A 14,380-nucleotide genomic window follows, 5' to 3' on the forward strand; every position below is an offset into this window, starting at 1 on the left:
GAAAAGTTTCATGTCACAGTCAGTTAGTTGATATTTGCAAGAAAAGGCCAATGACCTTTAAAGCCTTACTACCTTGACAGTCTGCGTGGAGTTCGGGAGGCGTATGCTATATATTCCACTCTCTGTCACTCCGGATCGCAGGATCTCCGCGCAGTCCCTGAAACTGAGCGGCTCCTCCTTGGGCATATTGGAGATTTCTGCAAAAACATGTAGGCATTTATTTACAGATGGCAACCTTATGGGTTTTGCACACAAATCCAAACCCCATATGTGAGTTCTCTTGTAATGTTAAGCTCTGGCTTAAGCCTGCAACGCCTGCTGTGCATGCATGTACGTAGTGTGTCTGGGAGTTAAATTACAAGCTGCTCTGGGAGGTATTGCTTGTTTAAAATTACACTTTTTTTGGCCTGACTCACAAATGCCGTGTTCATTAATTGAAAATCTGTGGCTCCCCTTTTTGTCTAATGAAATTCTGGTGTTTATTGATGCTATTAGTCATTAGTCATTCTGCACTCAGGGAGTAGTAAATCATAGGAATGCAATATATAATTGTGTGATAAATACAGTGAGTGCCTTGTTCTCTGTTTCATACTGACTAATATTTCTTTATCTCTTTAGTAACTATAGAGCATTTTTCTTGTTGTACACAAATATATATATATATATATATATATATATATATATATATATATATATATATATATACATATATATATTTTAAAATAACTGGTGTTGGCGGCACAATTTGCTCATTTAAAAACCATAAACTGCTCAGCTTTACCATTGCAGTGGTTGACCATAGCCAGCAGCTGCTGAACCGTGTCCGTGAGTACGGCCTGCTGTCTCTGTAGTAAGGTGCTGTTGAGCGTGGAGCTGCCCAGTTCGCCCTGGAGCTGACTGACCAGTCGACTCTGCCTCTCCAGAAGCTCTTGAAGCTGCTGCTTTTCGCTCTGCAAGCCCTGCAGCTCCCTCCCATACCGAGCCTCCAGCGCTAAGAGCCTCTGCTCCAGAAAACTATCAAAGACAAAAAGCAAAAAAAAAAAAAAAATCCAAAAACATCTTTACAGTGCATTGGAGGAAAGTGAAAATCTGATAACTTAATATATCAAGCGTTAAGATGCATCTTAAAGATGAATGATTAGGGTGGCAGGAGATATAAGAGAGTGGGTGCAGGTGGAGAATCCATCCATTCAGCATTTACCTATCTCAGCAGAGGTTGCACAAACTTGCACATTTACATAAGGATGACTAATAGACATCAGCGCGATGGTCTCATCGGGCTAACATCATATAAACACCTGTACTGCAGCGGCATTCACAGATGGGCCTGCATGCTAAGCCTCTCGATCATAGCCATGAGGCAACAGTCTGACTCCGTTTGTGTGTGTGTATGTGCACAAGTGCCACTCCCCCCACCTCCAAATGAAGATCATAAATCCCTGCTGCCTGATCTTTATGGCTTTGACTAACGACTGTGCAGCAGTTATTTATTGAAACAATCCAGCCACCCAGATTGAACAAGCTACTTTTCAGGCCTGTGCACATGCAGCCGCTGCACTAAACGCCTATCCTCAGTCTCCCACTTTAGGCAGCAGCTCAGTATGTGGCCTGAAAGGAGAGCTGGATCAATTCAAATCATTTTTTAAATCACTTTCATTTCATATTTTCTTTGTGGGGGAACACTCAATGAAAGTGGCAAAGCAAGCTAACAAATTGTTCTCCATTATGTGTGTTTTACTTTGAGGAACAGTCAAAGTGTAGAGTGCGGCGGTAAACCAGCACAGCAATGTTTAAACAGTTAGACGGTTTGACAGAACAAACATGGCACTTTGGATCACACTGCACCCTGGGCAATTAAACTGTTATGCTTATGATCTTGTGCTATTTATTATTATTGTAATATATATATATTGCTATTAGACTGCTCCCACCGTCTCTCCACAAAAGCAGCACTTCCTGCCAATAGTATTTTACATGTAATGCCTATGAAAACAAACATGCCTCTCTGCTCTTTGTAGTTGGCAGCAGTTCAAAAACTGGCTCCATGCCCTGAAGGATCAGCAGCAGTAGCCCCCCACAACCACTACAATTCCCTTCTATTCCACAGCTGCAAACCTACTATGACCTCTCTAATTTCATGCGTCCCGTCATGGTGTTTACCCTTGTGGAGATGTATTCATTTATTTGCGTGTCAGAGCCATGTCACCGACTTGAAGGACGAGGGCAATAAGGGCAGAGTCAGGCCAAGCAGGGCCAGATGTGTAACAGGTGTTGGAGCAGGGGCACTGTGTTCTCCCAGTCACACTTGGTACAGATCGATGGAATGATAAACAAGCAGATACAAAGAGAGAAAACACCCGCTCCCTTTCACGCCGCCCAGCACCCTGTCTTTAACCTCTGCTGGCCCTAATCTGACCTTGTGTTCCTAGAGAGAAGAATGGGGAAACCCCTCCTAACACGCACTGCCTATTCACTGGCAAACACACACACATGCTCACACAATGTGCATTATGTAGTCGCTAAGTGCCCTGTTTTTCTTTTCCAGCTGTGCATGAAAAGGACCAGTTGTATACATGTACATATACAGTATATCACACTTTTGAAAGCCTTTATATTTTGCCACCCAGTGTAGCTATTTCCTGAGAAAACATGCTCTCAGGAAGAGTTGTGTGCTATGTTTCCTACAGCAGCCACACCAGCTCATTTAGAATCACTAAAGGAAAAGCAGCAACTGAGCAGGCAAAGAAAATAGCGCCACCTACAGTAACCAAATCCTCACTTACAAAAAACAGATTTTCGTAGGTGCAGTTTTTGACTGCAACCCAATTGTAAGACTAAATGTTGCCACTGCACATTTCTTCAAAAAATCACAAATGTTTCCATAATTTCCGGCTTAACGGACATTTCTAGTATTTTTTATTTATTTAACTTATGCCAACAACTTGACATAAGTTAGCATTTAACGACTCATCTTCAGATTTTCAGCGAAGCACATGGGTAGTTCCACCAGTAGTATAGTGTTATCAACCTCAGCTGGCCAATAAGAGCTGAGTGGGGAGGGTCTAAAAACAGCATGCACACACACACACACACACACACACACGGACAGGGTTTCAATAGGCTGACCAAACGTCCTCTTTTGCCCGGACATGTCCACTTTTCACGTCCTGTCCGGGGCGTCCGGGAGGTGTTTATAAATTGATGATAATGTCTGGTTTTCCTTGTGTGTGTGTGTGTGTTTGTGTGTGTGTGTGTGTGTGTGTGTGTTAGAGTGTGGCACGGGCCGCATATTTCTGTCCATATTCTGACCTCCGTGTTTGAGACGGGAGCGGGCGGCGGGAGGTCCAAGACTTCCAGCGAGGGGAGAGGGAAAAATATAACAAAATAAGATAAAATAGGAAAAACCTGTCTCCCTCTTTTATTTTATTTTCAGCGTTTAATCAAGGTGGAGGCGGGCGGCTGGAGGTCCGAGGCTTCCAGCGAGGGGAGAGGTAGAAACAAACAGCCAGTGTGTGTCTGTGTGTGTTATGTTCAGGTGTTGTCACGTAAATAACAGTGCCCAAGCAATAAACAGGACAGACAATAGGATTTTATTTATTTTTACACTACATTTTCACTGAAAGCTGACCGAATCTGACCCGAGCCCAAATACAATTTATACATTTTTCACCGAACCCGGCCCGACCCGTCGGGTAGGCCTACCGTCGGGTGCCGTCTGGCTCGGATCGGGTAGCCACACTCTAGTGTGTGTATGTGTCCCCTATCTATAGGGGCCTGTCTGAATTTCTGTCTTTGAGAGATATTATTTTGTAATATAACTGAATTTTCTATCCATATAAATAAACTTTAAATATATTAAAATTATAAGGCATCTCAAAATATGGTCACCCTAGGTTTCAACACACACTACTTCCAAGCACATGTTGTTTAGATGTCCATTACAGCCTAATATTCAAATCAGTGTGGGTGAATGTGCAATAGAAATGGACAAATGAACTGCGTTTGAATGATTAGCTTGTGTTAGCTTGACCACCAGCTATCGGACACTGAGAGATAACAGCATGCCGTGTGCATTTTGTGCAACAGGTGGATGCGGTAGTCTACCGGTAGAGTAGTGCGAGAGAGCTAAGTAGCGTTGAAGTAGAGTAGAGAAGGGCAGAGAGATGGAAGCAAAATTTATTAAACCCAGTGTTCATACAGCAGAACTGGAGAGAGGGGCGAAAAATAAATGGAGGTGGGCATGGCTTGAGGAGGAGGGCGCTGAGGGCAAACCATTTAATACATGGTGCAAGAAGTTGAACGAGCCAGGTGCTGCATTTTGCGTTGGCTCTTCGAAGAAATTGATGTATGGAAACAGTGGCAAAAAGGTTTTCCATCGTCACGAAACCGACCCAAATCACGTTGCTGCAATCCGTGCCTTAAAAAAATAACACCACGCTACCTGGGACGACTGCTACGGCCGCAACGGCACCCTAGGTGACAGACCGTGTGTGTGAGCAGAAAATTCGGGTGAGCTCCACAGCCTCTGCTGAAGCACCCAGAGCACCCTTGAAAAGGAGTGCCTTTGAGAACTTGCAGGACTTTGTTTACAAGCCCAAAAGAATGAGAGAATAAGTGAAAATGGCATCAATTCTTGCATTTTGTTTCTTTTCTAAAACATAATTTAACCATTTGAAAGAAGAGCAAGTTTTCTCTTTGCACGTGTTTGCACTATAGTTGTTACGTTAAGTAAACTCTGCTCCCAACCACCTTTTCACTTTAAGCCCTGCATGTATATGTTTAATTTTTAGCAAATATATTGAAACTTTACCTTTCTTTACACTTCAGTTTTTTGTGTTGTGACAACACTGTGGTAAAACATAAACTGACTAACTAAACTACACAACAACCACCACTGGACATATGCTGACCTCCCCTTGAAGATCACCTAGTTGTTGTTGCAACAACCACTGCTGGAAATGTGCTGACCATGCCTTGAAAAATCCCCGGTTTTGTCACCCCACACCACTGGAAATATGACGCCCTTTCCTTAGAAAATACCCAGTTGTTGTCGCAACAACCGCTGCTAAAAATGTGCTGACCTCACCCTCACAAAACCAACTTATTGTTGCAACAATCACCGCTGGAGTTGTCAAAATGAGCCATTAAAAAGCACAGCTGGAAATATGGTCTGCTGCTTGGTAGCCATCTCGCTCATACACATGTAATCTGAACTACATAACTTAAGAAACATTAACATGATACGTATGACACGTACACCATGCAGTGTGTCCGTGATTTGCAAAACGTCCTACGCCAACATTTTCTTCTTGTGACTGGGGTGATGACTGATTTTCTGGGAAGTGAAAAGCAAAAATAACAGCAGAAATGACTGCGGAACACGACCTTGTTTTAAAATGAGAGAATAAGGGCCTCATGAATTACCACTTAGGGTAACATAATGGATCTGAAAATGAAGTGCCTATACACAATAACAGCTTACCCTGGAAGTCCTGCAGTGCCTTAATATGTACTTGCCTGAATAATCTTTTGAAGGGTGCGTTTCTAGTGCTCACCTGTTTTTATCACTGAGGCGTGAGATCTCCTGAGTCTGCAGGAGAATATGTTTCTCCAGCCGGTTAGTAAAGAGCGAGTACTCGAGCAGCTGGATCTCCAGGCGACTTGTCTGGTTTAACACCTATAGATTGATAAAAACAGAAGAATAACTTTATCACAGTGTGTGCAGTGATGAAGAATGGATTGGAGTGATGAGGAGTGCTGATGAAATGATTGATGGGGGGGGGGGGGGGAAAGGCTGCCCACCAGCTGAATTCATTAACAGCACCCTTGGGGATAAACAATGTCGCAAAGCACATCACAAGGCTCATAATGCTCATTCTTTGATCTCACAATGAAAACTTGAGCAGGAATTATCTCACATGCACCTGCGACATGTTTTGAAGTTGCAGATGAAACAAAAACTTGAACAAAGCATCACAGATATTTGTACAGGTTGCGGTTTTGTATCGACTTTGATAAGAGTAAAAGAAAGCACGAGGACCAAAACAGCCCAATCTGTAATAACAGCTCTGTGGCATGATTGAAGACACATCTGTGTTGTGCTTCTGAGCTTTATGTTTTAATTGGCTTGTTGTCAGACGCCGAGCTCAACTCACTGTGTCAATCAGAGCCTGTGGAACCAAAATACCAGCTGTTTTAAAGCGTTTGCCGCCACCTTTGGGCATGGCCTCTCTGCAGGTTACATCTGATTTACATTTAATTAGCTATTCGCCAAGTGGTTTTGCAAGTGACATCATTTGTTTTTGCATTGGTCTGACCTCCACAGTTGTTCATTTGGATTGGCTGCAAACAAGTTGTCTCAGGCTCGCTCAAATGCTTCCTGACGGGCTCACCTGGGTCTCAACGTCTGTCAGTTTGCGAGTCTGCTCCGCTGATTGGCTGAGGAGGTTGGTTCCCATCTCCAGCATGGCAGCTGTCTGGGTGTGTACCGCAGTTCTTTTCATTTCCTCCATCCCAGAGCGCACATTCTCCTGGATGAAGTTCTCCAGCTGTAAGGAGAACAAGCAGACTGTGAGAATATTATCCAGCATGTCAGATTCCCTAGTTTCATTGTGGTGATATTCACATTTTAGGAGGTAATACATTCACTGACAGCTTGATGCACTGTGAAAGTAGCAGACTTCGAGTAATCCGTCTTCTTCACCCCGATCCTTTCAGGTACTCTGATGGAGTCATGGAATATAGTACCCCCAGGGCACTTGCAATGTCCTCACCACCCATCTATCCATCTGCGGGTCTACCTCAGGCAAATACCAACCCCTTACATTAATAAAATGATGCACTGTACAGGCATTTCAGTGAGATTTCAAAAAGTGCAGTAAAGGCTGACATGATGATATTCGTGCGCAGACTTCAGGGATAATCGCCTACATTCTGTAATCAGTCACCAGGTCAGAGAAAGAATCATTGGCAGACCCCATCATATGTTGCAGAGGGAGTAAAAATAGGTTGGTATCCATCTTGGTCCAATAAATAGATTTTCTTATTAATGTGGTCGGTTTGAGCAAACGGCATCTGGAAGACAAATTTGCCTCTGCCTGCCGTGAACGATGGAATTTTGTTTGACGTTTAACGGGCAATGGCCTGTGCCTTGCAATAAAGCAAAGTAGAATATCGAACCAGAGAAACATTGATATTTATGACTTTTGCGGGGAGGAAAGATCAGACTTCACTCGTTAAACCACATGACTGGAAAATGAAGTCTCTAAGGAGAAAGCATTCAGAGTTATCCAGCTAATGAGTGGCTATTCGCAAAAATCGAAGAGGATCCAAATGAGACTCCGATTGTTTGTTTTTTCAATACAAATGCCCATTTCAGAGAGGAATGGGATTATAATAATGCACTGCCACAGGAGAGGGCTTTTTCTATCTTTTATGCGGTATAAAAAATACTGATCCGAGCGGGCAAATAGAGATGAATCTGCAATTAAATTGTTTGCCTGCTAGTAATCTTTCTCTCTTTGTCTTTTACTTCCTCTTGATCTCTCTCACTAACTCCCTCTTTCTTTCCAACACTCCCTCTTTCTCCCTCTTGCTCTGTAAATCCATCTCTCACATTTTTGCTACTTAAGGACAACTGAGACAGCAGACAGAATCCCCTCATAACGAAGGTTATGAAGAGATTACCAAACGGATTAAAGCCAACTCCAAAAGGAAGAACCAAAGATCCCCGCATCATAATCAGCCTCGTGTATTGAAGCTGCTATCAGCCGCCTGACCAAAGTGTTCCTATTACAGCCTTGTGTGATAGAGCTCAATCCAGAGGTCTTGATACACTCCATCTCCCACTGCCAATTGCATTAATTACAGCTCTGTCGCACGCTGCACTGCGCAGCCAGATAAATCACATTTGGGATGTAGCATAATTCTGTCTTATTGTGTCTAAGAGGGAGTAGGGAGCTGTGCTGAGAAAATCATTGGAGTTGTATCACATGATATCTTAATTGTGGAGCCAGTGGACATGTTTGTTCTCAGTTACAATTAAAGAGAAGAAGGGAAACATATCTGCTGAGTGTTATAGCAAATGATAATGATTAATCAGGATGGCTATGATTGTGACATAGGAATGAAAACATCTTCATGAAAGAAGTGATGTGGTTGTTTCACTGCAAAACCATGTAAATCCACTTTTCAGCAGGGAAAGATGCATTCTTGGCCTCAACACACACCAAAATGATAGGAACACATTTTCTCACTTACTGCTCACGATGTCTAACATGCTGATAGCTTTGGTTTTATTTGGATTCATGCCTCCACCCATGTGAATTAAATTTTGGTTTTGGTGGCCACAGCATTTTATGATGACATTTACAAAAATCAAATGCGACATCTCTTTTGAGAAACAATCTCCCTGTCACTCTGGGTAATCCGCAGATCTCACTGTGAACAGTTTTCATTGGAGCTGCTTTTGTCTCCATTGAAGAGGTTCACAGAGTGTTCTGTAGATTATCCAGAGTAACAAGGATGTTGTTTCTGTAAAGAGATGTTGCTGATGTTTTGGGGTTTTTTTGGACTTTAATCAAGGGATGGTAGTGTCAGTCTCGCTTCAGTCTCCACTGAAATATCTAATAAAATCAGTGGATGGTGTTGCCATGCCATTTTCTCCAGACATTCATGGTCCCCAGAGCAATCTTAATGACTTTATGATCCCTACAGTTTATCTCGTGACACCAGCCGGTCAACGTTTTCATTTATCCAAGTCAGCAGATAGTGTATGGATTGGGATCATACTTTGTGCAGATATTTATGGCTCCCAGATGATATGTCCTCCATTAGTGACTTTGGCAATCCCTTGACTTTTCCTCCAGCGCCATCATGTGTTTGTTTGAGTGAAATGTCTAGACAACTACTGAACAGATTGTCGTTAGATGTGCAAATGTTATCATGCTAACACAGGAAGCTCAGATGGTTAACATGATAAAAGCTGTACCTGTTAAACATGAGCATGTCATTAGCATCATCATTGGTAGCATGTTGTTGTTTGCATGTGGACATTAGCATTAAGCTCAAAGGACAGTCTTACAGAAACGTTATCGGTGAAGATTCTCAGTCATCCAGGTCATGGTAATCGTAGGTGCTAATATCGTAGGGAACTGGACTTGCTTGCATTTCTTGAAGACGTTGCACCTCTCATTCAAGAAGCTTCTTCAGTTCTAAATGACTGGTACGAAGTTGCAGGCTATAAACCTGTGTGGGTGGGAATCCTTGCAGAGGCATAGGGGTCACGTGAGCTCTTAGTTTCAGAGTCGTTAAGGTCACAATGTGAGTCGTTGACCCACCTGGCCACCATGTGGGTCGTTAGGGCATTTAGAACTGAAGAAGCTTCTTGGATTAGAGGCGAAACGTCTTCAAGAAATGCAAGCAAGTCCAGTTGCCTACGATATTAGCACCTACGATTACCATGACCTGGATGATTAAGAATCTTCACCGGCAAGTTGCCATTCCCTGGTCCCACCTGACTCTAACGATCCATTTTCCCATATATTTGTGTCTTGGTGACAAATGGGAATGCATTTTTGAAATTCCGCTATTGAGCGAGAGCATTGCAGCAAAACAGGCAGCAATGTAACCATCTGGGGCATGTCTTCACCCTCAATTTCCATCCACTAGAAGTGTTTGTGTTTTCCACTGACAGGCTCAGATTATTATTCTAAATGTCAAACCACATTATGGAAAGGATCACTACAGAGATAGACCTTATTATTAAAGAGAAAAATCCTTTTTTTAAAACCAGAAACAGCCCAGAAATTAGCATCGCCAATTCCACCAGACTCCATTGAATAAACAATGATCATTGTAGCGTGTATAGCACTGGCATGTTTTCACATCTAACTGGGTGAATTAAGGGTTTATTTCAGCTTAACTGGAACTGGTGATTGATTAAACAGCGGAAAGATGAACCAAGATAGTTTTTGTGTTTTGTTATGTTTCTGTTGACTTCAAATGAAGTGTGCTTTACAGTGATAAAATCAATGTTGTTTTTTTTAATGGAGTCTGGTGGCTTTGGCGAAATCAATTTCAGGTTTGTTTTCGACAAACACAAAAGATCTTAGGGGCCGATCACACCTACAGGTGGCGCTAGAAACGTGGACGCTTCAAAGACGCTTGAAATGCCTGAAACGCCCTTGGTGCTAGTGGCGCCTGTAGAGTGGGGATGCGTGCGCAACCGGGCGATCAATACATTGAAAATGGACCCAAGACGGAGCTATGGTGCTACTGGCACCTGATGCCCAAAAGTTGAGATTATTTCAACTTTCAGCATCTAAAAACAGGCATCTAAAAAGACGCCAGAAAGACGCTTGTCATAAAAAATGCTTGAAAACCAATCAGACGCGTCATATCATAGGGAATCAGATGTTTTACTGGCGTATCGTTTCTAGCGCTTCTTGTAGGTGTGATCGCCCCCTTACTCTTTAACAAAAAGGTCTATCTCTGGAGGTATCCTTACCATAAATTGTCATACAGTTAGTGCTAGTAATCTGAGCATGTCAGTGACAAAAACAAGCACTTTAAGTGGGCATAAATTGATGGTGCTCAATTGCCCGCAGGGATTACATTGCAGCATGTTTTGCCTCTGCAGGTTGCAGCGCTCTCTGTCAATACTGGACCTTTTCAAAAAGTATTGTTCCTATTAGTAACAGGGCCCAGGTTGAAAATACAGAACTTATACTTTAAGATGTTTTAAAGTCAATGGTCATATTTTGAGAGTGGTTCAAGACAGAGAAAGGGGTTGTGTGTTTAAGAAATAAAAGAAAATAAAGACCAATGAATATTGTGAGTAATGTGGGTGACATGCCTTCTAATGAAATATTACTGAGCCAGAAAATCAGGTCACCTGAGGGTAGCCGAGCCACCTTGATCTCTAGGCAATATTTCTGCATTAGCATAATCCACACAGTCTCTTTAAAGCACTAACAAAAGCATGCTCACATCCTTTTTGCCAATCCCCCAGGGCAGCAGAAGGCCAAAGAGGCTGGATGGGGGGCTGCATTGGGGGTTAGAACAAAAGGAAACAAACACTAGTTTCTTCTTGGAAACACCAAAGAAGGAATCTGGAACATTAATGCAGTCCTGTTGCACTCGTCCTCTTGGAGATTCCTCAGCGGAACATGCTGGATCAGTGTGTGTGTGTGTGTGTGCGCGCGCTCCTGAGTTTGTGTTTTTGTGTGTGGGTGTGTGTTTTCTTTCAAGGGGTTTGAGTGGAAGGCTCACAGTAAGGGTCATATCATCCCAGGGGAGCTTTAAGTGAGATCGTGCAAAGTTTCACAGGCACACCAACACAGTTGCCTCGAGCCCTTCCGCATTCATATCACCAATTTCTCCCCAAACTTATGCAGATAGGCTTAATGAGCTCCACAAGGTGCTGAAAGGGCTTTGCCATCTGCGGGTCAAAGGTTGGTATAACCTCCTGCATTTCTAAAAGAGGCTCTCTGGGGTCGTGCTGTGTTTATGAGGAAATCCCACCTACAGTGTCATTTATGCATCACTATGGCCTGGTGGGGGTAACTTGCTGAAAGTTTGGATCTTTGTGTTCATTCCTGACATTATGTGGAAGAAGTTTGGCAACAGAGCAAGATATGTGTCAGCAGAGCTTTTTCTGTAGATGGGGGGGGGGGGGGGGGGGTTATCACTGCACCCTCCTTCATCTCAACAGCTCTGGTGTGGAGGGAGTGAAAGGAAGCGACTGCATGCTGCACAGAAAACGCTCAAGATGAGTGCAATATGTGATGCTTTGCAGACTGTATTCATGAATAATATACTGTCTCTCAAACACACGTGCAGTGTGGCCTCATGGGATGCTTCCTATGGAAGCTACGTCTCCAGTTCATAGACTGAGCATCAGACAGAGTGCGCACAGGGGAATTTTGTGTGTGTGTTTTTCTGGATGCATGTCGAGAGAGCGTGAGCAAGATACACAAAGAGTTTGAGATCTGGTGGTCGACAAGTCAAGGTGTGCGAAGGAACACATTCGTGATCCCAGAGGTGCAGAACGGTCCAGATAGAAATGAAGGAGATGGAGTGTCAAAAGGAAAAGGAGGCTGGGGAAAGGAAAGGAAGGACGCAGACAATCTCATGATGGCTGAGAGTGGGGAGTGACAGACGCACAGGAAGAGCTTTGGCATTCATAATACCCCATTTCTAAATCCTGAAATATAATAGACATGTTTGCTCTCAGCCAGCCAATCTAAACACTCGACACAAACCCTTATAATCGGCCCGGGGATTAGTGTATACCATAAATATTCCGTGAGTGATGCAGACAAGAATAGAGAGACGGGTGGAGAGGGTTGGCGTGTCAGTCAGTCTGTCCTAGACAATGGCCCAACACTGATTCCGTGCCCTGATGACCTTAGCTATGAAAACACTATTGTGAAGCCACTTTTAATCGCATCATTTCATTTTAGTCAGTCATAATCCGCACTAAATGGAACTGCAAAGGCCAACAGCCATGCTGAAATGTGTCTCCAGCAGATAAACAAATTTTTTTTCACCGAGGAACTTGTTATGTTTTGTGTCAGCTGAGTCGGGTACACAAAGTTTTCAGCTGACTTGGGCTTATAATCGGGCTACAACACAAATCAAGAGTGAAGTTTCTGAGTTCTTGTTGCCTGTGGGGTAACAATACTAATTTAGAAGGTTTAACTGTGTGAGACGTATTTGGCAATGTCTGATATTAGCAAACTTATTTCATCTTGTCTTTCTCCTCTTGCATGCAACAGGGAGTTCTGACATCCCAGTGGTCTTAAATATACACTCGTACACCAGGCGTTGACATGGAGCCAGACATACATACAGCAAGCATCCAGGAAATCCCAGCTAAGCACTGAACTTATCAATAATGAAGGCTTGTCAACAGATGTTATCGGATGGTATACTCCGCGGACATCTTATGTTTTTTTCCCAGCATTTTGTTTGATGGTCTGCAGGCTAAGATGTGACATGTGAAAAGGACGAGCAGAAGTGCATGTGACAGCAGAGAGGTAGAGTCACAATGGTTGGATGACAGAGGACAAACAGTTCAGAGACCTCACCTTCTGCAGCCACTGGGTGTTATTCTCCATGGCGCTCTCTAGATTTTCGAGCTTCCTCTCCTGCCAGGAAGGCCTCTCCTTTTGGGCCTTTCCCGGCTTGGATTGGCTTGACTCAGGCTCTGCCTCAGGCGGGGAGTCCCTCTGGAGGGTGTTGGTGACCTGGAAGTCTTTTAATGGATGGCAGTGCTCCACCTCGGGGAGGATGAAGGTGTAGCTGCAGGGGCCGTGCTGCACGTGGTGCTGTTGGCGCTCCGAGGCGATCACGGTGGCCAGCAGGTAGGCCAGGTGGGCAAGGGTCAGGGCCAGCAGGCGGCCCATGTCAGGGGAGAGGGAAAGGGAAGGGAGGGAGGAGAGGGAAGGAAGGAAGTTGTTCCTCCTGGCAGAGCAGAGAAGTGAGTCAGGTGAGTTCCTTCTTTGGTCCCCTTTACCTCCTATTACTTCTTCTGTCTGCTCTTTAAAAAGTCCCTCTAGATTCCGACTCTGTCTTCCCCCTGTCTTCTCAGTCCAATTCCTGCTGCTCCTGTCTCTGTTTTATCACTTTCTCCTCTTTTGGCTGGTCCTCCTCTTTGCTGCTGCATCCAGAAGTCTTCTTCAGCCCAGTTCCTGCTCCCGCTGGTGAGGGCGGACAGAAAACACACACAGGAAAAGGGGATTGCCTCCTATTGTAACTCCAACACCCAAGTCCAGGAAACCAACAGCAGACTTCCCTTTCACCATTTATCTCTCCTCTGAAAAGTTGCCTTACCTCACTGCCTTCTTTTCAAGCTGCTTGAGTCCATGCGTGGGTCCGGAGGAGAGGGGAGAGGAGGGGGTGGAGTGGAGTGGCCCACTTCAGGATGTTGGCTGAAGTGGTAGAGAGAGAGAGTGGCGTACCTCTCCAGACACACATGCACACACACACATGCACCTCCTTCGCACATAATCACTCAACCACCCGTCCCTCTTTCACTTTCTCCCACCCTCTTACGATACTCCTGTTTGCGGGGGTTAGAAGAGGAAGCTACAAAAAACACACACTGCTCGCCACAAAAGCAAAAACTAGGAACTTTCTCCAACAACTTTTTGCTCCCTCCCACCTCTCTTTCCTTTTCTCTCTCTATCTATATCTCCTTTTCTCTCTTTCTAAAATTTAAAATTGCTTTATTGCTATAACCTTAATAACCATAAGTTCAGGACTGCAAAGGCATGCTGTCCAAGGTTTAAAGTGTATCTTCAAAAAGTAAAATAATTTAGAATGTCAGTAAAATAGGTGTAGTTGCTTGATTGTTCCAGAAGAAGGCTGTGAGATA

General features: G+C 43.9%; 1 protein-coding gene across 2 annotated transcripts in view; it reads right to left on the reverse strand.

Moving 5' to 3' along the window:
* angpt2b (angiopoietin 2b) overlaps nt 1–14,041 on the reverse strand; it is a 28,551-nt gene extending 14,510 nt beyond the window's left edge. The window contains exons 1-6 of one of the 2 annotated variants that reach the window (XM_033636729.2): nt 13,837–14,041; nt 13,092–13,703; nt 6,393–6,548; nt 5,556–5,677; nt 782–1,014; nt 73–197 (exon numbers count right to left, since the gene is read on the reverse strand). In XM_033636729.2, the coding sequence (XP_033492620.1) occupies nt 73–197; nt 782–1,014; nt 5,556–5,677; nt 6,393–6,548; nt 13,092–13,409 (954 nt within the window). In that variant the 5' untranslated portion in view covers nt 13,410–13,703; nt 13,837–14,041. Of the gene's footprint in view, nt 1–72; nt 198–781; nt 1,015–5,555; nt 5,678–6,392; nt 6,549–13,091 lie in introns of both variants that reach the window. The other variant, XM_033636727.2, reaches the window with a different exon arrangement.
* Between the last annotated feature and the right edge of the window lie 339 nt (nt 14,042–14,380).

The sequence above is a fragment of the Epinephelus lanceolatus genome, chromosome 16 (assembly GCF_041903045.1).
Source record: "Epinephelus lanceolatus isolate andai-2023 chromosome 16, ASM4190304v1, whole genome shotgun sequence".
NCBI lineage: Eukaryota > Metazoa > Chordata > Actinopteri > Perciformes > Serranidae > Epinephelus > Epinephelus lanceolatus.